Source organism: Zonotrichia albicollis, chromosome 1 (assembly GCF_047830755.1).
Source record: "Zonotrichia albicollis isolate bZonAlb1 chromosome 1, bZonAlb1.hap1, whole genome shotgun sequence".
In the NCBI taxonomy this organism is placed as follows: domain Eukaryota; kingdom Metazoa; phylum Chordata; class Aves; order Passeriformes; family Passerellidae; genus Zonotrichia; species Zonotrichia albicollis.
Genome location: NC_133819.1, coordinates 54,753,099 through 54,780,434, shown reverse-complemented (window position 1 = coordinate 54,780,434; position 27,336 = coordinate 54,753,099). Strand labels below are relative to the sequence as shown.

Sequence of the window (27,336 nt, the reverse complement as noted above, 5' to 3'; positions counted from 1 at the left end):
GTACGAAGTGACCAAGAATCAGATCAGTTTTGGCACATTTTCCAGTCACATATTTCCATCCATGCAGTAAACCTAAACACGCTACTTCTTAAATAGTGGGCAAAATCCCCCACCATTTTATTTTTACATGGGTAATTCTGAAATGTGCACCTCAGAAAAGAGGTTTCCTCTGACAGCATGTAGAGGAATGTTAATTATTTACTTTGGAAAGAGGAGTTGGAAATCCAATCTCATGCTTAACAATTTGCTTTCATACTCGATGTGAACATTACAAGGAAGGGTAAAGAATTGCTAAGCTGTGCAATCAGCAGAGTGGAGAGGAGAGAAAGCCACCACTCTGTAGATGCAGCAAAGAAGACAGCTAAACAAATACAAATAAACTGCAGTACACTATTTTAAGTGTACTTTTGTAACAGGAGTTTAAAACTGGACTCACAATTCTGCAAGTGTTCGTAGCAAAGTCCTGTTCTGTGGATCTTTCTTCAGGTGATCCACTACAGCTTGAACTATGATTGTGTTGTTGTACAGATCTCCAGGCCATTCTTTTATTAGTGTTGCAAACCCCTAAAAGTATAAGAGATTGTAAAAGAAATAGAAAGAATGGCCTAAGGAGCATTTCAAAACATCAAAGCTTCATCTAAGCCTCTGAGATGATACCTGCTGTCCTTAACCTTTAAGGAACTTTCATGTGCCCACAGACGTGTACAGTGCAGAACACAGATTTTTCCTTCTTAGGACAATGTTATTATGATTCATGAAGCTGAGTGTCTTTCAGGTGCGGTAGGCTTTGTGCATCATCTCAACCACTTATGCTACATTTAAAAACCTAAAAATAACAGTCTAATAAATAATCAATCTTACAGTATTCACATGCTTTGAAGAACATTTATTTATTCTCTTAAAATTAAAATTCAACACTTAAATATTGTCATTATTGTGGAACTGTGCACTGATAATCTGTTTGAATACATCAGAGAATTTGCTGTCAGAATTCTTCAACGCTAAGGGTATTTGGCTGGCAATAACTATGGGACACATTGATGTGGAACACATCAGGCTGCAATACCTCATAGTCACTTTCCAAAAATTCATGCAGGACCATTTCATAGATCAGAGGTTTCAAAACTGGATCTCGTCTTGGCAAGTAACGACTAATTGCCTATAGGAAAAAAGAGAATAAAGTGTCAGATGGTGAATGACATGTAACGTCCTGGTACACTGAAAAAAAAAAAAAGTCATGAAACAAAAGAACAAGGTTATACACAAAACATGGCCCCTGGTAATCACTAGAAACCTTATCAACTCATACTTGCAAGCAGCACTCAGAAGTTATTTACTTTAGGATTATACACACTGGAATTTTATAACTCACTTGAAAGAACTATCAAGAGACAGGTGGCAAGATACTAATTAGAATAGGAGAATCAGCCATGTCCTTAAGAGATCAGCGGTCATTTAGAAAACAAAACCCATAAAAGACCCCTCAAAACAAGAATGTTTTAAAAATCCATTTTGTTAAGTCTTAGCCTTGCAAAAAGGTATAAGGATTCATTAGCTGAAAAATGTGTTGGAGTGGATTGACCCTGACCAGACACCAGGTACCCAACAAAGCCACTTTCTCACTTCCCTCCACAACTGGGCAGAGGAGAAAAAATATAATAAAGGGTTCATGGGTTAAGATAAGATCCAGGGATCACTCACCAAATACCATCATAGCAAAACAGACTCACATTTTGGATAGTAATTGAATTTTTTAATAACCAAACCAGAGCAGGACAATAAGAAGTAAAATAATCTCAAAACCACCTTCCCTCATCCATTCTTCCTTCCTGGGCTCTACCTCCTTCACCCCAAAAACACAGCGAGACAGGGAATGGGTATTGATTGACAGGGAATGATTGTCAGTGCATCACACATTGCTTCTCTCGCTGCTCAGGTAGAGAAGTCTCCCCTTCTCCAGTGTGGGGTCCCTCCCACAGGAGACAGCTCTCCACAAACTTCTTTAACATGAATCCATCCCATGGGCAACAGTTCCTCATGAACTGCTGCAATCTGGGCCACTCTTCCATTGGATGCAGTCCTTCAGGCACAGCCCGGTCCAGCATGGGCTCCTACGCGTGCTGCAGGTGCATCTCTGCATCCCCTTTGTCTTCCATGGGCTGCAGGGACACTGCTGCTTCATGGTCTTCACCATGGCCTGCAGAGCAATCTCAGCTCTGGTGCCTGGATCACCACCTCATCCTCCTTCTCCCCTGACCTTAGTGTCTGCAAAGTTGTTTCCTCTCTCATATTTATCAACTCAGTTCTTCTCTGGTCACAGTTACAACTGTGCAAGAACTTTTTTTCTTTGTTTTTATATCTGTTATCCCAGAGGTGTTCCTATCATTCCTGATTGGCTTGATCTCGGCCAGCAGTAGGTCCATCCTGGAGCTGGCTGGCATTGGCTCTGATGGACATGGGGGAAGCTTCTGCCAGCTTCTCACAGAAGCCACTACTGTAGCACTCCCACTACCAGAACCTGATCACGCAAGAACAATATATGTGTAATTTTGAATTATGACTTATGTTGGGGTCACCACATTCTATGAAGGGCTATTTTAACATACCCAATTGAAAATTAATTTGAAAATGTATCTCTCCATGAAAAGGATGAAGGCATGTGATCTGTTACTGTATAGAAGGTGTAAAGGAATTGCATTCCAGCAAGCTGTAGAAGTCCATCCGGAAATCCTTCAGTTTTTGCCTCACAATTGTCATGAGACCACCGAAGGGTTAAAAACTGTTGAGCCAGTTGGGAAAGAAAGTCTCATGCGTATTTAGTGTGTTTACAGATGATGTCTGCAGAACATGCCATGCTGTACTCGAAGGGGCATGCTGCCCTGTTCTGAACAATGGAACTGGACTTTCTTCCAAACTTCAGGCCTGGCTGAACTGAGCTCTGGGGTGGCTCCCCCCACCTCCAAGAGAAGACCCCTCTTGCCTGTCTTCAACCACCGTGACAGACCAACTGAAATGCGAATCCCCTCATCAAAGAACCAAGAACCCCTCTGGCACCCTATTGGCACCCCCATGGCACCCCCCTGGCAACCTCCTTCCAGAGACTGGGACTGTACCCCGTCCCAACTCAGGGAAGGGGGAGAACCTGCCCAGAGTAGACGTACCTGGGAGCATTCGGCCATGAAAACAATGGACTTTTCCCCTCCATGGAAACATAATTGCGGCCACCCTTCCCCCAACCAAGAACAGTATATCTGGGGTTTGGTTCGACTGCCTCTCCGAGAGTCTCCCCAAGACGTGTACCAGCGAGCATCGGCGGCGGGACCCCGAAGGCATCACGTCTTGGTAGCTATACCCCATTCCCTGACCTTCTTTCCTTCCTTTTTCCTTATTCTATCCTTCTCTTCCCCGGATCCTCTAACCAATGCATATTTAGCTGTGGTTATTATCAATAAATTCCATCTTGTTGATTTGCTACTGCAAACCCCTGTGCCTTTGTTGGTTATTTTTGCACCCAAAAATCATTCGTCACCCGTTCACTTCGGGCGGACCTTCACACAAGCAAGAGATGAGAAGCTGCCAGAATAAATTAGCTCATATCCTGGAATTTCAGCACAGCATCTAATTAGCACTACTATTCCATGCAACTAGAGGCCAAGATTATTTCCACCTGCCAAAATAAATCCCACTGCTACTAGCTGTCTGGGGACTTGGGGTTTGTAGCTGAGGGACCAACACCAGTGAAACTCCTCCAAACACTCAGAGATGTTGCCTATTGCCCGCTATTGGCACATGGTACAACAGCATTTTGTTACTGAAGTTGTTTGAACAAAGCAGGAGAAAAAAACATCTTCCTACATTTTAGACCTCTCCTCTCCCTGTGTTGTCTGGATGTGGCCAGTTTTTGAAATGTAGTGCTGCCAACCCCAGCTCCCACTAGCTGTCACAGGATTTATCAGTTATCTCAGGGTACAGTCTTGATGGGGTATATTCCTGACCCCTTCATAAAAAGTCTTTTTTGACCATAGAGAAAGCAAGCTAGAAGCTAGACATTAACGGGATACTCAAAGGCAGAAGACAATCTCCAATGGCTGTTTTCACTCCCACTTTCTGCCTTCCTGCTACCTTCTGAATGAACAACCTTCTTCAACAGACTGTTGCAACTCTTGGCTGTAGTTTGGCCTTACAGCAAGCTCTAGAGAGTTGTAGTTTCCTTGTGTGTGAGCCAGGCTGCCTTGTGAAGGAAATGTCTCCTGCCCTGTGTCCCATTGCTTTGAAGAAAAAACACAGCCACCTCCTGCAGTTTGACCACCCCGCTCAGGAACGCATACAAGAAGCACGTACAAAGCATAGAAGTTATTTTTAAGCCTTGACACAAAGGCTACCCATGCTGGAGGTTACAAACTCTTCCTATTTTACTTTTAAGCTGCACTTAGGGGGCATGGTCAGAAATAAAAGCTTCTGAATCAGACTGCCTTTGTGCCAATTCTTGAACTATGTGGTAAAGTGACGGATACTACACAGAGAAATATTTTCTTCCCTTGTTTCTTTTCAAGATCTGCTTTCAGACTTTTCATCAATAAATGTAAGGATGAGGTATATATAAGAAAACCCTTATAAAGGTTGTACATGAGATAGCCTAAACCATCTCACCAATAACCAGAACATCAATTATTTATTCCTCAAAGGCTATCTAAGAGATGAAAGAGCCTGTCAGTATAGTGCTTCTCTCTGCAATGCCCACTACAGTCTGGTGAAGTCTTTCAAATGTCTTCCATCCAGTGCTGCTGCTGCTAGCTGATCATCCTGGACCACTGCTGAAAGTCACTGCTGTCACAGCAAAGAGAATGGAGGGTATCCCTCAGGCCACAACAGCCAGAGAGTTTGAAATCTTCCTTTGAATCCATCCACCTTCCTCAGCTGCTTGAGCTGAGACATTAGATTTTTATACTGAAGTGACTTGAGCACAAGTGACGCCACTTGAGTTTCCCCTTTTTTTCTTTCATGTGTTCTCTGTATTCTTCACGTGTATATTTGTAACTCTGTCACCTATTGTATTAGTGACTAGGTTTCCCAGTACTTTTCCATCGCCTTTCTAAGCAAAAAAGAAAAAACAAATTCCAGAGGTCCAAGTCCCAGGAGGTACAAGGCCCTCTTGGTTCTTCCTGGGAACTAAGGCTGAGAACAACTCTTTGAGATACATTTCATAGAACACAGCACAGTGCTGAAGGGGGGGCTCCAAAGAGGCTTGACCTGAGGGGAATTGCATCACCACTTGTTCTCCTAACTGGTGCTTTTTATAAATTATGCTAATTTCCTAAAACCTTTAAATCTGTACTCATCCTGGCAGTGGTGGGCTTTTGTGGACACCTTTCCACAACTGCTCCTGAAGGCCTTCAAATTAAGATTCTCTTTTACATTACCTCCTTACTAAAATTATGTCAAGTTTCATTTCCAGGTTGAGCAAAAGGCAACACAAGCATGTAACTCCCTCAAGCCACCACTGCTGGAGCAGTAGAGGAACAGATCACTGCAAGGCTCTAGAATCTTGAAACAGACACAACTAGGTTTCCTAGAGGACATTCATTGAAGATGAGAGATACCAAGATATCAAAATGCAACCTTTGGTAGCCAAACAGGACTGCTTAATACAAAACAATCAAAACCCCCCTAAAATCACACACAAACAACAATACTCACCCCGTGGAATTTGACACTGGGGTATCACTAATTCCTCTGCACAGGAAGGAAATTTGAAGCCTTTAGTTTACTGTCACCTTAGTTATTGGCAAATCATGCTAGATTTGAAACACCAGATTTCAGGGAACAACTTATAAGCAGTGCAAACTATTCCAAGACAATTCTGTTTTGAAATAAACTTTGTTTCCATATCTCAATAGTCTCCTCATCAGGGCTGAAAGCCATTATAGGCCAGTTACAATATGGTGTTAAATATCTGCTAGTTATGTAGCAGTGATCCCAAGCATTACAAGGACCCCTTCACTCAGATCTGGCCTAATTTAGTGCATCCTTTATGATACTCAGACATCTTTAGAAATCTAGGACAAGTTATGTGCAACTGAAATAGTGAAATAAGGCAGGCATTTTCTAGAACTGCAACTTGAAGCTGAATAATGTAATGGACAGCATCTCATGTATTTCTTAGGCCTGGGCCTAGGCTCTAAGAAGAAAAGAGAAATTCTAAAGGCTGAAAACAGCCAATTGTTTAGAAAGGCGGTAATTGAGGTGAGATGCTTTTGCAACAAACCTGCAAATATTTTTCTGTTTTACAGTCTGCTGAATGATGTAAGTGGAGACAACACAAACATCCCTTCCAGACATATGCAGCTAAAAACCAAAATGAACCCAAAAGAAGAAGCAGTGTATCAAAAATTCACCTGTTCCTGCATTTAAGCCCTTTATTAGACTGAAGTAAAGGAACAGAAACATAGGATTTCAGCTTCCAAGTAGTAAAGAGTGCACCAAACCACAAAAAAAGTATACTAAAGGCAAGGCTGCTTTTGCACTGGAGTGGCCCTGAAACTGAAGTCAGACATTTCTGAAATTCGTAATGTTGAAACACTTTTGGTTTTTGAAGAGAATTAAATAGCTCAAAACCAGCAAGGGACTGCATGCTGTGAGATCTTAATAGCATGTCCTTTTTGGCTCATTGAGTTTGAATAGGAAGACATAAAATTCAGAAGTAAATGTACACATGTTACCAAAGGGAGTGTGCATAAAGTTTTCAATTGGTTTAGCAGTGACAGTACTAGGTTTTATGTCCTGTGCAATTTATTAACTGAGACTCTCACATTAAATGTGTACTGTTGTAGTAGCTGGCTTGTGACTAGGGAAAACACCAGGCAGCGCAGACTGCTCCTCTTCCTCACCACCATTTCTAGCACACAGCACAGGTCTTCACTGCTCCTTTGCAATTCTTTAACACTTAAAGCTGTGTAACTGTTGCAATGGACCTGGATTTGCCAGAATGACAGGCACCCACAGAGTCTATTTTCCTTAATACCTGGGGTAGTATTTTTAGGACATACTGGAAATGAATGAAAAGTAAATGGGAAAGATGTATTTAACTGTGAGCATCTTAGCAAGTAAAAGCTTTGGGGTGGGTCTTTCACATTGGAGACTGCCAACAAGTAAAATATGTAGCACTATGCCTCCAATCTTGTTTTAGTAATTTACACATCAATCGGAAAGACAGCTGTCTAGAAACAAACAGAGACCTGGGACAGCAATACCAGAACAGGGCCATTAAATGTGATGCTTTAGATACTTGGTCAATACAAACAGTAAGTACAACATATAAATTACTTGAGTGCAGACACAGAAATTAACTTACTTTAAGCTGACCTATTTCTTTAAACTTGTAAACTTCAAATTCCCAGAGTTCTGTGTTTTTGCCAAGGATTTTCTGGCACTTTCTGCAAGAAAAATGAAAGAGATGAGAACAAAAGTAGGTACAGAAAGTAATACAAATGTGACAGCATTACTTACAAGGATTCCTTTCTTCTCCCTATCATAACACTTGTTAAAGTGACTTATTTTGGCAACCACCACTTTAAGTACAGTATGCCAGGCTCTCCTCCTGCAAATTTTGTTGCATCCAAGAGGATTAACTGCTTGTTATGCATTCACCCATAGTGCTGAGGGCCATATTAGCTTTCATAGAATCATGGCATTGTTTGGATTGGAAGGGAGCTTAAACAACATCTAGTGGAAATCTATACACCATAGACAGAGATGCCACCCTCTTGGTCAGCTTTATGAGTCTTTAATATCCTTAAATTAAATTAAGTTACATTAAATTAAATTTAAAAATAAAGTCTTTAAATTTCACCTGAGAAAAACTGAACACTTGAGAAGATATGCTTATGCTTACATGTACATGAAAACAAAAACCCTGGGTAATTTCTGATCCTTACTTTAGATTCCCATATTTGACATTTTTGTTTATACCTACACAAAATCAAATTATTTTCTGATGCTCTTATGTCCAATGACACACTAATAAACTGAGTTTATAAAAATGCAAAGAAAACCTTAGTCTTGAAAATCTAGTGTGACATTGAAAAATCAAGGCTTACTTTCAAAAATATATGCCTCAATTCCAGTTAAAATTTACAGCAACTTTTAGGTAACTACAGGGAAAAAATATATGTCACTGCAATACATCTCTATGTTTTGAAACTTCAGAAATTCCAGAACACAGAAACTCAACATCTGCAAATACTTCAGAATCAAAAGTTTGTTTTCACTTTTCCCTACACAGACACACTTCAGCCAGCAAGGAAGATCTTTAATACTAGGTTACCGAGCAGCCAGGTCGTACTCTCCTTTCTCCATCAGGTGATTTATATAGGCTAAGCCAATGTCCTAGAGCAAATGAAAACAGAGAATTAGCTATAAAAGTTTGGAAGTGAACTACCTGACTGCTATACAGAACTACTGTAACAGTAGTGCATACAACTGGAAATTCAAGGCTCTAAGTGCATTCCTTGATTCTCCTTTACCAGTAGGGCCCACAGAACAGTCAATACAAAATACTTGCATAGACTGCTCACAGTATTAACTAAAGGTGCTCCTTTAAATAATTCTCATAACCTCACTGATGCTGAGAAGACTACCACCTCTAATTATTAAGGATTGTTTGAAACACATAGCTGATCTTGCTGTGCTTGAATTAATTCAAAAAGAAAGACACCAGTCATTGTATAAGACATGCTCTTTGTCAAAACAATTTGCAGAGGAGGGCAAAAAGTTGGTTGAGAATATAAATCCTAATGCTGCTCAATAAAGTGCAGGAATTACTGAGAACTTAACAAGATTATTAGTTATGACATACCAAATTTTCTTTCTCAAAATTCATCACACAGGTCAGTTGTAAAACGTTTCCGATATGCATATGCATTTAATATATATTACAATTTTGGCATGAACCTCCTAATGTAATCTCAACACTCATACCCATTTTGACATAGCCCAGTGTACTGATTGCATAGCTTATGATCACATCACTAAAAAAAGCACATTGTTTTTAGAAAGAAAAAAAAAAAAGAGGAGAAAAGAAAAAAATAAAGCTGCACAATGAAAAAGAAGCCCTTGTTTCTTAAAAAAATTAAACATTTGCATCTTCTGAGGCACAACATTTCTTTGATCCATATCAAGGAAAGAATTGACCATGGCAGAATATGAATAGGGGTATGCAACAACTTCAGCTGGTCAATCTACTACAAAGTTAGAAAAAAAATGCACATACACAAGATTTTAGGATTTCATTATGCTATAAGAACACCTTTGTATTTTCAACTTCACCATTCTCAAGAAAGAGGCTGACAGAAATCGTCATTCTCCTGTGGACCAGCCTCCCAGTGAACAGAGAAGATGGTTAAAGAAAAGAGATGTAGATCTGGTTGTTTTAGGATCTCGGTGCTCTGCTCAAGATGTGCAGAGGAGCAGTGATAATTACTTCCATCTAAAAAATCCCCAAGGCTACCAGACTTGTCAGGTACTCTGAATGTGGTGTCACTAGGCAGTGAGAGCATGAGTTGTTCCAAATCAGTGTACCACTAATCCTTCACTTAGGGCTTGATGTCAACATTTTGTTTCCTCAACACATTCTGTTGGCTTTTGCTTTAGAGACTAAAATCTCAAAAACTGCTTGTATTTCACTGAATTTAATCATTTATTGCAGAGCAAATTTCTGCAAAGCAAAAGAAAAGCTGTGGGGTTTCTTTACTTAGTTTGGTGTTTGCCTGTCTGGCTTTCTTTTTTTCCTCCTAATGCATTGCCAGGATCCCCTTTAACTCTTTACATCTTTTGCAAGGCCCACAGAGTAGTTTTGTTAAATGCAAACTCCGTGATAGGTAATGGCATGCCATTTAAATCTTGATTGAACTTCTGGAGTACACAAGAGTAAACTTTTTAAGACATACTGAGATACAGCATGCTTATAACACCAGTACTCTGGCCAAAAAATTAAACACATCTTGAACATTTTGTACAGATTTCAATTTAAAGCAGCATCAGTATCAGTGAATTTAAACAAAAGCAAAGAAACAAAAGATAAAATCAGTGACACTTTTGTGTCTATTACACCATTTCCCCTTTTGTTTTAAACATTGATACCCTTTGTTGCTCTGTGAAAGGGACTATAAACATAGGAAATAACTATATGTGAGAAAAGGAGCATCCCTTAAACTTTTTACAAAATCCTGTCACATTTACGAGGCAAAAGTTCAGGAGATATTTGTCACTCCTGCCTGCAATCTCTAATAGTGAAATACTGTGTGTTACTTCAAACAAAAGTAAAAGCAAACAAAAATTCCCATCAGTAATCAGAGAAATGGAATTCTCTTCCTTTCAATGCCAATAGCACCTTCATAAAATGCAGATTCTTTCATGTTTTATGGACTAACAGCTGAAACCAAGAAATCGGATGCCAGCTGGAGAATGCCTAACAGTTATTTCCTGGTGTTATAAAAAACAGGGAATGTATTTGTTGCATCTTATGGCATTCTAAAAGAAAGTGGATACTATATTTTGAATATAAGTTTTGAGACTTACCAAAATCTTGTGCTTTTTTATGGTTTTTTGACTGATCTCAGCTGCCATCAAAGCTTCCTATATTCAAAAAGGAGAAAACCAAGATACCAGTCACATACACAAACTTTCAATACAGAAAGATCGAGAACTGTATAAATCAACTGTTTTTCATAGTAGGGTGTTGGAAGCACTAGAATTTTTAATGCCATGGTTGGATGAACAGCTTTGAATTCCTACCCAAACAAAAGCAGTCAAGCAAAGAGCAAACTACTTTTGTTTCCATCTGGGTTCACTCCACATTATTATATTAAGATCAAATCACAACAAACCACACAATGCAATCACATTTGATCATTTTCAAAAGAGACCACTTCACTACCAAAACCTGTGAAAAAAATAAACAGGAAAAGGGGTGAATGGGGAAAGCTACCTGCCAGCTCCCCAGCCCAAATGTCTTCTTCAATCAGAATGATTTATATTTAAGTGTCATTTGCTGTTCTCCTCCTTCTATTTTTTTTGAATGTATAGAAAAAAATCAGGCAGTTTTACAAATAAAAATGAAACCTTTAAGATATATCATAACAGGCCTGTCTACTAACTTGAATGGCTTTCATAAAGGCACACACACAGCTGTCACTTGCAAATTACTGGAGTCTTCAGGGACCAAATGCTGTGATTTACATATATTGCAAAACTACACTCATCATACAAGTTTGCTATTCCAATGGAAAAGCATCCACAAGGATTAAACAAATCTGCATGAGAAATATCATGATTATATTAGCAAAAGCAATACATGCTGAATGGCTTTTCCACATTTTTTTTTCTTCTAATGGGCACACAACAAACATAAATTAGAATTTGCAAGTTAACTTTATGCATCGTAACAAATATTCTAAGTCAATAAGTACATGATATTAGAATTCAGACCACTGTGTGTGTGTTCATATGGTATGAAAGAACTTATTATTACTGTTTTAGGTGTTTAGATATGCATACTCAAACATCAGTATTTACACAACCAAATGGTGAGCTGTTTTTTTTCCAAGAGAGCTGTATACCTTTGTCTTTTAATACTGGATGAGCTTTATTGTGAGCAACACTACTTTCAGCAAGTGCAGGCACAGTTTAAGACCATAATATTTTACTTTTAAAAGCACAGCTCATTAGTTAACTCTTCTGCTATTCTAAAGCCAAAATCCAGATCTAATAATTTTCAGTGTCAGCTAATACATTTTATAACTGATGATGAGAGCAGTATTTTCAGCATCTAGTTCAACTACCTCACTTGAGTGAAATTTTGATGAGTTGTTTCAGTAGTGAGACTAACTCTGTAAGAGATGGAGTAATGCATAGTCAAGTCCCATCCTTTACAAGCATTTGCTCAATCACTGTAGGAACAGAAATATCCAATCCAAATGACTTAGCAAATTCCATCATCCTACTCCAATTTCCAAACAAGGAAAGTCTGAAGGAAAGAATGATGTAAAAATTACTTCGTATTTCTTCTTTTCAAGAAGCCAGTCAATGTGATCATCCTGGTCCCGCTCTTTGGCCACAACCACATCTCTTGGGCTGATGATATAAAAAAGCGATTCACCTTCTGAATACTCTGCAAATGCATACACAGTTTTAATATTTTTTACTATATTTTCTTTAAGTAAAGTTCTGCTTTTTAGCATACCCTTGAGGGGAATTTACAAAGAGGAAGACAGCAAGGCTACTCCTGCAGGACACACTAGTTTGGATGCTGTATTCTCCAATAAATTAAAACTGGTTTAAATGGCTAAATATATTTTAAAAAACCACTACAACTTATTGCAAATTCTGATTCATCCACTATGTGCAAACTTTATGATAGTTTAGAACCCATTATTATACTCTTAGAGGACTATTGCACTACACAGCCTGCAATAAACTTATCCTTCCCATCAAGGTCAAGGCCATCAAAAGCATAAATGATAGATGCCATAACCCCTGGGGACACAGTACATCATTACAGCAATGCATTTACAATGCTGCAAGATAAGGCTATATGTATAATGCATTTTCTTACACCATAAGCCTTTATTTTTGAGTAAGCTGAAAGAAAAAGTACTAAAAGGTCAAATCAAATGCAAAAGATGACTGCTCTAAATAGTTATCATTTGGACAGAGCCATGAAGAAACATGAATACTTTGTAGGTACAGAAAAGAAAACCACTCACTGTCCAGATGAGTTTCTATAAACACATACAAATACACTCCTGAAGTGATAAGCAATTCACAAAATAATGCTTGCCTTAAAACATACATAACATTTAGACTTTTCAAGTAAACTAGAATATTCATAAAGCATAAAAGTACAGCTGTGGACATCAATGTTCTGCTTTGGAAGATGTACAAAAAACCTCAGTTCTACTGATAGCAGCATTGATGTTTTTGAGGTCAGGAGGAAATATACTATATTTCTAGCGGCTTAAGGGCATAGATGTACACAAAGAGGTTTGCCAAGCCTATGATTTGAAGAATGCTGGCAGAGGAGATACTTAAAATTCAGATTAATGGATTTTAAAAGCCAGAAGAAATGCTTCTGTATAAGACAGGCTACATAATCTTCACCAAGGAATTCTGCATCAGCTTTGCCATGCATTTTTCTGAGCTACAACACATAGATCAGAAAACTACCTCATCTTTAAAAGACAGCATATATTGTGGCAGGGCTTAATGTCCCTTCCTGTTGCATAATTAAACCTATCCTGTAGGTGGAGCTTGCCAAAATACAGTTCCTATTAATTCCATTTTACCATTTGAGGTCTGTAATACAACTGGCAGCTTTGTCAGTACAGAGAAGCTAAATATCAATGGGCCCCTTTTAAGTTGACCCATGTACATCTTACTGTTGCAATGATACTTATTCAATCTTTCCCTCTAGAGCAGCTTTTCCAGACATTGTGCCCTCATTTCATTATTCCTGAAGCACCTTGTGTAAAAAGAGCTCCTATGAATCATATGTTGAATAAATCTTGTTCAAAGATATTGCCTTTGACAATACTGGACATTACATGAGGTATATACTTCTGCCTTCTCCAGTATGTCTGACCTAATAGATGGCATTAAAATCATAATGTTTAAATACACACATTTATTTTCTTTCATATGACTGGTTCTTGTGGATTTCCACTCTACACTTCAGTGTCATAAGCAGTTACAGCTGTTCAAGGAGATGACAAAAAAATGACATAAAAATGAAAAGGGAGGCTAAGTACACCCAAATCTTTTTTTAAGCAGGTCTGAAAACAAAACAAAGCAATATTGAGAATACCTACCTAAATGATAATCACGACATTCATTTTCCTGAAATCCTCGTACTGTTAGTGCATCAGAAGAGATCTCTTCACAGGACTCAGGCAGGGGTTGTACAATATCAAGTCTAGGCCTTGCACAACACTCCACTTCCTAGAAAAATGACACCTTAGTCACTTCCTACATGATTTACCTTAGCAATACCAACAGGTGGTCATCTAGAAACAAGGCTGAAATTGAACAGCTGCAAACATTCACAAACATGCAGTACTTTGCACTGGCTACTCAGCTGCAAATCCTATAAGTTGCAAAGCTGCACTCCACAGAGCAATTGCATCTGGAACTCAGAGGGAAGTTACTCCAAGTTACCCAAGTTACTCTTTGATTGCTTTCCTTGAAGGAGATCAGTCTGGAAGAGGAGGTATAGATAGACATAGGTCCAATCCTTGAGTTTGCTCACTTCTGTGCTCTTGGACACAGAAGTTTTCTGGGTCATCACAGATGATTATTAACTGCTTCATTCAACAAGCAACAGAAAATTTAGATCACATACCCAGCTGGGCTCATGCCCTGAAGGACAGAGCTCTATGAGCCTGGTATTCTGGTATTAAAATATATATATATATATTTTTTTTTAAGCTGGTACTTGATTTTAGGCAGCCAGCAGCAGCAGGGAAAAATTAATCTGAGCATAATACAAAAACTTTGCTGTTCTGATGAACTTAGAGTAAAATGAACTTTCAAGCGCAATGTAGGTGGCTATGGTAAAATGACATAATGGATTTTCACCTTCTGTTCAAGTGAAACTGCTGTCCTCAACTAGCTGTATTTTTAATTAAGTCAAGGTCCAAGACAATTCTGAAGCTTTCTACTTCAGGCTGTGAATTATAGCAAAATATAGAATAAAAGACCAAGAACATCTAGAAAGTGGATTTAAACAGCTCTAACTTACTCATTTGGAAGTAGCACCACTTGGGTCTTTTCTCAATTTAACTATTCCAGGAAAAAAATACCCAAACCAAAAAAACTTTCCAAGCAAGTTCAATTGTGATATAATTTGTAATAAGTAAGAAGCCGTCATTTGCAAGCTGTGAAATCAAGTGTAGGAAGACAAGTATTCCTTGCAACTAAAGGACACTTTTGTAGTGAGCAGCAATTCTGCTGCAAGCTCAGGCAGTTTGGGCTCCACACTAACAAGACAAGTGAACCAAGACACTAACAAAGGAGTTCCCATCACAACAGGACACAGATGCACCATCAGGGACAATTGTACTTCTGTTCCTCCTACAGCTACCCAGAGAACGGAGAAGTTAGTGAAGTCCAGCATTTGGAGTTTGTTTAAAAGGCTAATTAAAAGCAAATACATGAGAAAAACTTTTTCCTATGTTCAATTACCATTATAGCACCTGAAATTCCCTTTTCATCTTTCTTTCCTAAAGCAATTAAAATGACTTTAACCTTTAGCAGTCACTACCTTGTTTACACTAGCTCCTTTCCTGTGCTACTTTTTCATTAACAGTGGTGTCCCAATTTCCTTGCTCCCTAGCATTTCACCCACCTCTTCCTCCCCCCTCCTTTTCCCATCTGTCTGCTTTCTTGTCTTTCACTGACTCTCCCACACTGTGCTGTCTCTTTTGGGAAACATCGCTGTGACACTATTTTTCTCCTTAATATAAATAAAGAAATAATAATCTGACATCCTGAAGTAGAACTAGAAGCTAACCCCACTGATTTCAGAAGACTTATGCATTTGTTTGAACCTACAGCATTTCATTGCCTAGCAACTCGTGCACCCAGTTTCTTAAGGTTACTATGGTGATGGTTGTCTAATGCAGACATGCTTATCAAAGAGATGATCAAGAGCATCTGCCATTCTCACACTGCAGCTTCAAGGATTTCCTCCACTGCCTTGCCTTTTATTTGGCAGTACAAAATCAATGTTGGAGACAGACACGGCACTTGTCCATGCACAGTAAAAACGGCTGACAAGAATTCTGAATTCTACCTCTCCACACATGGATCTGGGTGTACGCAACTAAAGATCTTAGAAGAACGGGAGACAATGATGCCACTCACTCACAATCATTCATTCCACTCCACAGTCACTCTTATGCTTGAGTTGATCAACTTCCCTACTCATTTCTTTTGAGATGCAGTGTCAGCAAGCTCCTCTTATGGCCAAACAAGATTCTTTATTTCTTCTGGTGCAGAAACATCAGGAAGAGAGAAAAGGAGAGAAAAGGAAGCGGGGGGGGGGGGGGGGGGGAGAGGAAGGAAAAAAAGAGCAAGAAGGACTAGCTAGAGACCTTCTCTGCATTCTGCAAGAAAAGAAGGAACCCAACATGATTTCTGAGTGGTAAGTACATTAGTCTTCAACATCACCTCCACTGACCTTGTTTTATGGATCAGAGATGTTTCACTGTTGACTACCAGCAGACTACAGTTTTTTTCTCAGATAATCATATTTGTATGACTAGTTTAAGGCCCAACTCACAGGCCAAATTAATGTTGTGAAGAAACTCTGAGATAAAAAAAACTACCGTTTTTTCGGAGATCTCCTTTACATATGAAAGTATAACAAGCTGGTCACAGAGAGGTGCAAGTCCACTGACGTAGAATTCGGTGTCAAATTGGAAAACTGAAATACAGGAAAGAAAAACAGACTCAAAACCATGAAAGTGTATGAACTACTGCCTAAGAAAAACTCGCTGATCTTCAGAGACAATCAACAGCATACAGCACCACTTTAGAGAACTGAAGACTCAACACATGTAACAAGCCCAGAGATTTTCCAGTTGGATCAGATGAAGATCTATATTTAACAGATTAAATTACATTAAAGTTTGCAAAAGGAAATGTTTGTGCTTCAGGTTGTTAGAGATGAAACATCTGAAATGAAGGTGCAGTCTGATTTTCAGTAATCACATTGAAAAAGGAAGCAAAACAAAAATCAAACTCAATAAAATAAGCAATAAGTAGTACAACTTCATTGGTTTGCATATCCACAGCATGTTCATATGGACATAAGAGAATTGCACCTGCTACATCTATTGGTATACAGGAAAACACAAAGATCATTATTTATTTATCATCACTTTAAACATCACAGAATAATTTACAGATACTATCATTACAAAGAAAAAAACAGTTCATAGTACCTTTTCTTGTTCATAAAACTGAAAACATAATTTTCTGAAATTGGTATTGAAATCGAGATAGTTACATGAGATTATTTCAAGAAAGAGAATGAAAAACAGAGTGCTGAACTGTATTTACAAAAAGACTTAATAAATGAGATCTCTGCCACAAACAGCTCTTTGTTTTTATTCTGCTGGATTTACAATGCACCACTTTTTGTGAACTCCTCTCTCAGGGGACAAAAACAAGAATCATCCAAGTGCTTACATTAGCAAGCCTTGTAACTATAAGCTTTTAAAAAAGCATCAGATACTTCATAAATTTCTCCCAAAACATGGTTTTAGGAGAATCTAAGCATAAGTAAGAAACAAAAAGTTTCTTTCCTTACTGTTTAGCATATTAAACTGCTAATATATATATATATATATATATATATATATATTTATTTACTAAAATTTTCTAGCAAGGCAAACAGAAAATACAGCACAATGACATTAAAAATAAAGCTGATTTTCTTCAGCTAAAATAATAAGAAGGAACAGGAGAAATAATTGTCCTCTCACAAAAGGAGTAAAAATATAATGAAACGGAGTATATATTTGACACCTGTCTCTCTAGGAATAACCAAGCACTGTTTCTCTTTTAATGACTGCTGACACTTTGGCATCACTGAAGGACCACACTATAGCACAGGGGTAGAGCACTCAATCCATTCACAGAGAAGAGGTTCACATGTGTAACCATGTACATAATTATCTCGCTCTAGCCTACAAGACTGATGAAATTACTTTGACTGTGTCACATGTTGCTCTCAGTGATGATTTAAAACAAATCAGTTCAAAACCAACTACATACCTTATTCTCAGTTTAAAATTTAGTATTTAGCATTTTAAAAGAATATGGAAGGCAGGAGAAAAAACATGGAAAAGAAAAAACAAAGTGAAATCCAGAATACCATCAAAGAAACTTAAAATTCAGCTTTATAGAACAGCTAGGAGAATGGTCTCAAAGGCATGTAAAATACTGTGGTTTGTATTTGAAGAGGAAAACAGCAAGGTGAATTAGCATTTATAATTATTATAGACACAGCTTTAAAATCCATGTGTATTTCTTTGTCTTATATTAGAATTTAAGTCCCTTTTGCCAGTGAAAATGCTTGTAATGCCCAATGTAATGGTGTATTTAAGATCAACAGAAGTAATGATATGTGAAACATAAATAAACAAACAAATAAGAATCACCACCTCAAGTTTTGTTTTTGAACAGAATATAGTTTCCTTGGTTTCACTATCAGCTTTCTCTTAGCTCATCTTTCTCAAGAGGCGTTGTTGAAACACAATGCTCTAGCTCTGCAGCTACAGCCTTGAACAAAGAATAACTGGCATAGACAGTGCTTCTTGACCTGATAAAAACCTTTGATGCTGCTAATCAAAAAAGTCTTACTGAAAAAAGAAGATGGAAGTAACAGCTGCACAGAACAATAATAGGTTAAATTGACTTACTCTCTGGACACTGTGTTGTGATCAAGGAGGAAAAGAAATCCAACATAAAGGCAATGCAGAAATGCTGGTAATTTGTAAAGGATCTAAAATAATTAAAACAAATGTAGTATTGAAGTAAATGGAAATGACTGAGGTATGGCCATGTGTCATACATGTTTATGCCTGTCATAAGAGAAGATAGAAGACAGGCTGACAGTGGATCTACTCCATGTTCAGCATCTATGTACAGATGTCAAATAAATTTCCTGGAAGCCAAATGAAGAAACCTGTAAATCTTTTTTGCTGCTCATTAAATGAAATGTATGAAATACACTAAACTACAGAAATGACACTATATATGCTATAATATTTACCTAAACTGCATAGCCACTTTCTCTGGGATTTAAAGATCCACATGTACGCGACACTGAAACTAAGAGGAGCCAATATTGTTTAGTCAAAACTCTAAAAGCAGCCCCTGCTTTACCACAGCAGATTTTGAAGAGTAAAACTTTGGTTATAGTCAGAGTTTTACCTCTGATTCCACCTAAAAGCACTGGTGGTGGGGACACCATCTTGAAAACTCTCAAGGGTATGGTGCATTGTGACCTATAACAATGAACACAAATTCTGCAGATGTTTTTAGTGAGCTAGGTAATTTATGCAAACAAAAACAGAATACAAAATGGCACGATTTGATTAGCTATTATCTTGTGCATGGAGTTACACTTGATGGAAAATATAACTTTTTTTTCCCCAACAGTATGCATGTTCAGTTCCAACTAGAGGACAAGAAAAGGCCCCACATAAATATCACTTAAGCTACAAAGCCAATTTTCTGAAAAACTCTTTTTTTCCATTGAACCAAGAACACTTTGTTAACCAACAGGAAAAATATTCAGTCTTGAAGAATTTTGGGGCTTCGAAATTCCAAGGTTTGATGACAAAGAAGTCAAAATCTTGAAGAATTTTGACTCATTTTATGAAGCAATTTATAAATTATAAGTTTGGCTTGTGGCAAAACAGATGAACAAAAGTCCAAGTAGAATCAACTATATAACTAGGTTTGGGTTTTTTCTTCTTTTTTTTGGCTTCTCAGAGTATAGCAGACTTGCTTAAATGAAATGTTTGCATAAATCACCTTATGAAGTAAATTTCCTGATCATCACATTTATCAATTAAGCCTTACATTCTGTCTACATAAAGAGAAATATGTCGACACATTAGATCCCATTAATCTCACTTTACAAACAAGAAAATAAATATTCCCATGTATTCAGATTGAAATGTGCAATCTCAATGCATGATGCTAACTTGCCATGCAGGTGTGAAGCTACTCCCTTGTAAAACATACAGATATGTTGTTACAAGCATAACCTTGAAACTTGTAATTTTTAACCAGAAAACTGCTTTGTGGGAAATTTGGTAGAATGCAAAGGGGACAAGTATTCAAGAGACATTGCTGCCTGGCTTGTACCTGTAATTAAGCTGAGATTCCTCAGACAAAATCTGGACAAAAGTAAATTGAATTGAAATTCTCTAATCAACTTGAAGTCTTTTTCATACTTCTGGTGTTTATCTCTATTTTCTGCTATCATTAACAACCTGAGTAACTGAGGCAGAGATAAAGTACTTCTCCATAAAAGTATATAAAATCCTGCCAAGGCCAAGGAAGACTAGATTTTCTATTTTCCTTTGAAAAGGTATTCTATTAACTGGAAAGTCTAATTAGTTATTTAGCAACGAGCCTTCTCTTGGGCTCCAGTTGAGGAAGGGTTCCCTGTTCAGAGTAGAAGCTGTGCAGCAGCATTACAGCTTTTGTACACGCTTCAGGAGTGAGCACAGAGGTCAAGCACTCTTTAAGAAGGATCACAATGGCATTTAGTCCACGTTAAGCCTGTAATTCAATACCAATACCTTCTAATCAATACACTACTTCACAGCAGTTGCTGACAGAGCTAAACTGATAGGATCTGCTCAGCTAACATATGTTTAAACCTAAATAGAAACACTCGGAGTTTATCTTTGACACTGAATGAAGACTCTCAGAGGTAATGAACTGTAGCAAAAACAATAGTAAGATTACTGAAGAAAAGCACAACTAATATACTGAAAGATGTAAATTGAATTAGCAATGCCACATGAATCTCAGTGCATGAGACCTGTATAATTCATCTATTTTCTCTTACAGATAATCACAGCATTATCTTCTTTAAGATAAAACATGCAGAACAGCTCAGCGGTGTAACTTTCACACATTGTGGGGTTCGGCATCACAGCAGATAGTGAAATTATTTCCCACCTTAGAGTAAGTATAGCTAATTCTTGAGACAGAAACAGAAGATGAGGAGGTACTTTGCTAAACAGAATCCTATGCACCTAAATTGCAATGCAGGAAATACTGTTTCCTTATTCACTGGGCTGCAAAGTACTGAAGGAACATTTATTATCTACTAAAGCCATCACAGTTTTCTATGATACCACTATAGAACTAGGGGCCCTCAGAATGGCTTTAAAACAGCATAAATCTGAAACTGTTGACATGTGACAGGACACTGTTTTATCATAGACTCCATATCTATTACCCAGATGACCAAAGAAGCAACTATGAAGTTTCCTGTTCCATTTCTGGTTTTCTTTCCAGGTGAAAAATTGTAAAAGCGGGAGAAAAAAAATTTAAAAAACACCACACCACTAAACATGACAAAAGTAATACTGTGTTAAGGGTTTCGCCTTTTGTAAGTCTGTTGAAAAGATCTTATGAGTCAAAATATCTGAAGGATACTCAATTGTCCTTGCATTGAAGGACTGTATTCTTGTCTTGTATAGATTCTTTACTTTATGCAAACATATAAATTTATACATTCACTTTGGATATTAGTGGTCTGGCAAAAATACTATACTGTTTGCAGGTCCGATATAAGATCGGATTTTCTGGCAATACCTTTGAAAAATAATGATGAAGTAAAATTGAAATAGAGGTTATGGCATGACATACTGCAGTCAAGAAGACTAAGACTATTAATTTATACTGAGACTTGAACAAACAATGTCTCTCTCTTTTCCGTCCCAATCCTCCCAGGTTCTAGAGTGACATGGACGGCATTTAGCAAAGCAATTTCGGTGCTTTGACTTGAAACCAGAAAATAAAATCTCAAACACATCATTAACAGCTTAAGTGAGATAAAATGCCAGTCCTCTGGACTACAGAGAAAACCACAGGCCAGAAATTTTAAGATGAAAAAGTTACTTCCACATAAATCTTTATCCTTCATGTCTGCACCTAAATAGCCCAATGACAACTTTTTATGCTTTTTAATCAAGTTCCAATAGACAGCCACCTAAAACTAGCACTATCCATATAAGCACATTACAGATGAAATAGGAGTTACCTCTGTTCACTTGCCAGTATGTGACCAAACTCATTTAGTTATTTTCTAAAAGCTATTTACAGATACAGAAAATATTATATACAAGATCTGAGGCTAAAACCCATGACCAAACTTTTCCTTGATAAAATTATTGTGAATATCCTAGAATTCTGCAGTTAAATAGTCTGTTTGCACTGTGTAATCCTAAACATGAAATAGCTTTCAGTTTTCAGTTAATTCTCAGGCACACCACCCATCTCTCAGTATTCAGACTCCCTGCAGAGCTTAACAGGTCTCCTGGATGATTTTCAGAAGCTATTTTAGAACAGTCCCTTCCTGAAATCAGAAAACAGAGCATATGCACACATATGCCATACACCATTCCAAACTGACATGATTCAGGATCTTGCTTGAACACCGTATTTACAATCTCATGCTACTACAGTCAAGGGAGCATCAACGCCTACAAACTGTTGCCCACTCTCATCTGCAGAGTCAGAGGGCCTGCTTATCTTCAGAGGGCCAGCACTATCTGTTCCTAGACACATCTTTTCCCCAGCAGACACTTCTGGGGACACTTGTGTCTTTTTGTTTACATCCCCACTTCCCTTCCAAATTTTCTTTGAATTCCACTTTGTCAAGAACTTTTCCAATAATCAGCAATAAGAAACATTTATTCACATCAGATTAGCTAGAAAAATAAGAAAGCAAATGAAAATATGAAATTCACAAGCCAAGAAAGGAAACAAAAATAAATTAAAATCAATTTCCTAGCACTACACCAGAGATTTTATTTTTATGGGGGGAAAAAAAAGAGAAAAATGTTATGAGTAGTGTAGTCAAACAACATATAATCAAATAAAGTAGTATCTATTTTCTCTTTACTGCGACACTGACCATCAATCATTTAGGCAAGATGAAAACTCAAGTTCTCTAAAGAAATCTGTATGAAGGGAAAGTTAAGTTATCCACTGTTCACACAAGTATCTTTGATATTACATCATCACAGAACTTAAGGTTCTCTAGAAAAAACCCTCACACCTAGGCAAGAGGGCATTATGATAACCTAAGCAACTAAAACTGAGGAGACATTTACGTTACATGTTGCCTCCAAAGCGTAACACTTTTGTTCTGGCTAGCATGTAGAAGACTTCTAAAGCTTTTTGGGAAGGAGTGAATTCATACAACCATACCTATTTCCACGTAGCGGTTTGGTAGGTCACGCATTTCACTGGCATGCCGTTCTTTTACTGAGCAAATCTAGGAAACAAGAGATTTGAATTGTTACAATAAGGAAGCTGTAATTCCTAAAATGACACTACCTTTACCTCAATAATAAAAGCAATTTTCGCGAGTTCTCCAATACGGATTTCTTTATTTTGAAAAACACAAGCTGTGAAACAGTAATGATGCATCAGTAAAGAAAACCACACAGAAAAGTAGCGGCTGTAGTTCACAGCCTTATAAATACGCTGGGAGAGAAGAGGACCACATAGGACCACATAAAAGAAATGTGAAAATACATGCCACTGTGGTTTCTTCACAGAGGCGTTTATTTATGAGTTTGGTTTTGGTGTCTTCTCACACTTTGTGTCTCATTATCTTTCAAGGTACCTGATTCCTGTTCACCAAGTTTGCTGTTGCTCCTCCCAGTTACAAGAGGGGAGTATGCAGATACAAAGAAATGCAAATAACCAAATGTTGTGAAGCATTTAGAAGGCAAATAGAAGGGGGAAGACAGATGCCAAACTTAGGACAAACCTCCTCATTTATAAAACTCTAAGCTTAACGCTCCAAAAGCTTTTTACATGTCACCTACCTCACTCCACCCTCCCTTTCCATCTATTCCTATCAGGCACTTTTAATTTCCCACTGTGCAGTGATGCAGCAGTCTGTTATTAGAAAACAGCTAACAGGCTTGTAACAAACTCATGTCATATGCTGGTCTGAGCAAATGATAATCAGTCTGCACCACACAAGTCTGAAATGCCAGTTTCCTGTTGAAAGATAACAAAACCCTAAGCAGCCTGTCCTTCCACTCACCCTTTTTCGCCCCCCATGGTTGACTAAAATCAAGTGGCTGTTTTAGCAGCTGCAAACTCCTCAGCCCTCAAACCAATCCCCTCACAAAAATACCTCATGGTAAGTTGTTCTTCCTTAATGCTAGTCCAAAGAAATGAATTCAACAGCACACTAAAAGCTTTCCAAAGACAACATCTCTTCAAGGAGTGAAATGTCCCTGAGGAATACATTCACTGCATGCTCTCACACTGAGATCTGTCTGACTGCTGGGTGCCTATCACTCCTCCTCCTTGTGAGGGTCAGTCCAATGACATTTCTGAGGCAGCAAGAGTTCTGAACACTGGTCAAACCAAATTCTATTTTTTTCGATTGTCTTTACTTTTCAGAAACAATCCTCCGTTTGTCTGTTATAACAGCAAGCATTTATTACAAAGACAGGTAATTGCACCTTTACTGAATTTCCCCAGCCAATAATCAGCGTTAAATTATCCTTCCAGCAAAGGCTGCAGGGATACATATCTGGGCGAAGGCTTATGTCATCTCGAGGCACATTGGTAATTCTTTGCTTGGAGATCATGTCAAGTATCTTCACACCCTGAAAGTTTAAAACCAAGAGAACTTTATTCAGTATGACAAACTCCTACTCACCATTTTGTACGCTAAGGCAGTCAGAGCAGTTTACAGCATAAATTTCAGAGCAGGGCTGAGTGTGCCACCAGAAAAAACTGTTGATACAAAACCCCATCTAACCCAGGAAGTGACAAAAGGAGAAAAGGGATCAGAGTAATTTAGATGTTTTAAATTCACATGTCAAATAAAAAGACATAACAAGTGAATGAGTGACAGACTAGCAATTCCAGTCAAGAACCAGTTTGGTTTATTAGGTTGGTGCTACTCCTGGAGAAATCAAAAGAATCCCAGCTTTTTCACAACAGTCCCTGCAGAGACACAGAAATTTCCACTTTGGAAAAAGAAAAGCAACAGCTCATTAAGATAAACTAATTCAGTCTCAAGATATGCATTTAAACTCTTATGAAAACAGGAAAGTGAGCATATTTAAACAATGTTTGGTTTTCAATTTTTTTTTTACTTTTTGTGATTTTTTTACTCCCTCCTCAGGAAATCTCTTACACTAATAGAACAAGAAATTAAAACCCAGGAAGATTAAAGTCATTCAAGAGACAGAGGAAAAAAAGAACCAATAATTAGATTTTTCTGTATCATTTAGACAAGGTAAGCTATAACCTTTCCAATAGAAAAATGGAGGTTAATTTCATATTAAGCAATGACTTGTTCTTCATAATTTAAAACATAAGTCTCAAAAATAAAATTTTTTTGTAGGTCTTAGAGAGTGAGTCTTCAAATCACAGAAAAGGGGGATGGAAAAGACCTTGAAAGATCAGCAACCATGATGCCATGCCATGTTAGGATTTTCCTAGTGACAAAACTGATTTAAAAGATTCCCCTGCCTATTTCTGTCCCCCCCATTGTGAGTTTCTGTCCTCAGCTGTACAAATACACAGATACAACTGTTTAAAAGTCATGGTCTAAGCCAGGGGGGTCATGGTCTAAGCCAGGTTTTGCCTCTTTTTTTAACCACAAGGTAACTGGTATGAGGGTGCGTGTGGGATTTTTTTTCAGTGATCTTTGTCACTGAGTAACTGTTAGCATGGAACACACTTCCACTAACAACTCATCAGCTAGCAGACATCAAGGTTTCAAAAACAAACAAACAAACAAACAAACAAAAACAACAACTTACCAAAACATCTGCAATGTACAGAACGCAGATGTCTAAGTAACATAAGCAATATTATCCTTTGTGTTTTCTGAGCTCATCTGATACAATTTTTAATCTTGCTTGAATTGCATTTTAATAAAGTTGCTTTTTATAAATCTTACCACTTTGTCTCCAAGGATGATTTTTAGTGACTCATACCACACCTTCTGTTTTTCTACATGGCAGCAAATCTTATATGGGATAGACCAGCTCTTGTTTGAAGTAGCTTTCAAACTAACAGTGTAGGATCTTCTTTGGTTATAAGTGTTGAGAGACAGTTGATTAATATAATAAGTTTTACATAAGAGTAAGCTACTTAGAGTTATAATATTGTGCGATATAGTATGTTGCTTGCTTAGGTTTACTTGCTTAGCATAAGTAGCTGGATTTTTTTGAAGTCTTGGGTGGTAAGCTCTGAACTTACACCTGTTGTTTTCGGCTGCTAATTAGTTATTAATTTTCTTTTTAGTAGCTGGTACAGTGCTGAGTTATGGATTTACTGTAAGAATAATGTTGATGGCTCACTGATATTTTAGTTGTTGCTATGTAATTTCCCATGCTCTGCCTGCGAGCAGGTGCACAAGAAGTGAGCAAGGAATCAAAAGGGTCCCTGTTGGCTCTTTGGAGCTGCCCACCGAAAAAGGACTCCAGTCCTTGAAGTTAAAGTGTGGGATAGTGTTTGTGTGACTCCTTGAATGGTGTGAGAATTCCTGAGCAGTAGCTTCTCCTCTAACAGGTATGCCATTTGCATCATGAATTGAAAGGCCTTCCACAGTCAACTTCCCATCATGAATGAGCTAAAACCTGTCCAAATGGGAGTCCAGCAGACAAATGCCTCTAAGGATTTATCCCTTAGCTGTCTCAGTTTGTAAAACTTACACTATTAGCCATGGAGGAAGGAGAAGAGGGAAGGAAAAGCAGAATACATGGGTTACCTATGCATCAGAAAAGCAGAATTAGACCTTACCTAAATAAAAAACTAGGTAGCCTGAACACACAGTAAGAAGCAAGGCTATTTTCTCTGATTTGGGAAAAAAGAAGTGTAACACAAAACCTTGCTAGAGAATGGAGTTTAAAAAATAAAAGGGGAAGAGAAAGGGCAATAACCAAATATATTAATCTTTTGGAGGGCAAATGTCATTTCATTTTTCTTTGAAATATAGGCCCTGATCATGGCTTTTTGTCTCTGACAGATGGCTCTCAATGTTTTATTAGTACTCTGTGTTCTGTTGTGGCACATCATCTCTATAGATAGCTCTTGTCCTATCCATTCCAGCAGATACCTAGAATACATATTTTAATTATATGGATCTGAAAAGAACAAAACCTTCAAATAACCTAATGTAATGCCAGTCAAGCCCTCAGTGAAGCTTCCATTCTAACAGAGTTATTAAAGGGAAGCAAATAAACAAAGGTCCACCTTTAACAATTTCATATCAAACTGGTTTTGAAATATAAAAAAGAACAATGGTTTAAAATATTTTAATAAATGCTTCCATTTAGGATGGAAAACAATAGAAAAAAAAGCTAGCATTTCAGAAGTACTTTCAACACATTTTAAAAAATACTTTGGAATTTAGACATTATACACATTAAAAACATATCCCTCACTGCTGAGCTGCAAAACATAGAGCTTGACCCATCAATTAAATATACAGTGATAGGTGAAATGTAACACTCAGAATGAATGCAATGGTTTCCTTTA

General features: G+C 37.8%; 1 protein-coding gene across 4 annotated transcripts in view; it reads right to left on the bottom strand.

Moving 5' to 3' along the window:
* VPS41 (VPS41 subunit of HOPS complex) overlaps positions 1 to 27,336 on the bottom strand; it is a 117,654-nt gene that overhangs the window by 26,952 nt on the left and 63,366 nt on the right. For all 4 annotated transcript variants that reach the window (XM_014267022.3, XM_074541642.1, XM_005487003.4 and 1 more), the window contains 10 exons: positions 24,300 to 24,446; positions 23,023 to 23,089; positions 16,380 to 16,477; positions 13,863 to 13,992; positions 12,051 to 12,166; positions 10,576 to 10,632; positions 8,324 to 8,385; positions 7,352 to 7,433; positions 1,067 to 1,159; positions 437 to 564 (listed from right to left, as the gene is read on the bottom strand). In XM_014267022.3, the coding sequence (XP_014122497.1) occupies positions 437 to 564; positions 1,067 to 1,159; positions 7,352 to 7,433; positions 8,324 to 8,385; positions 10,576 to 10,632; positions 12,051 to 12,166; positions 13,863 to 13,992; positions 16,380 to 16,477; positions 23,023 to 23,089; positions 24,300 to 24,446 (980 nt within the window). The remainder of the gene's footprint in view (positions 1 to 436; positions 565 to 1,066; positions 1,160 to 7,351; positions 7,434 to 8,323; positions 8,386 to 10,575; positions 10,633 to 12,050; positions 12,167 to 13,862; positions 13,993 to 16,379; positions 16,478 to 23,022; positions 23,090 to 24,299; positions 24,447 to 27,336) is intronic.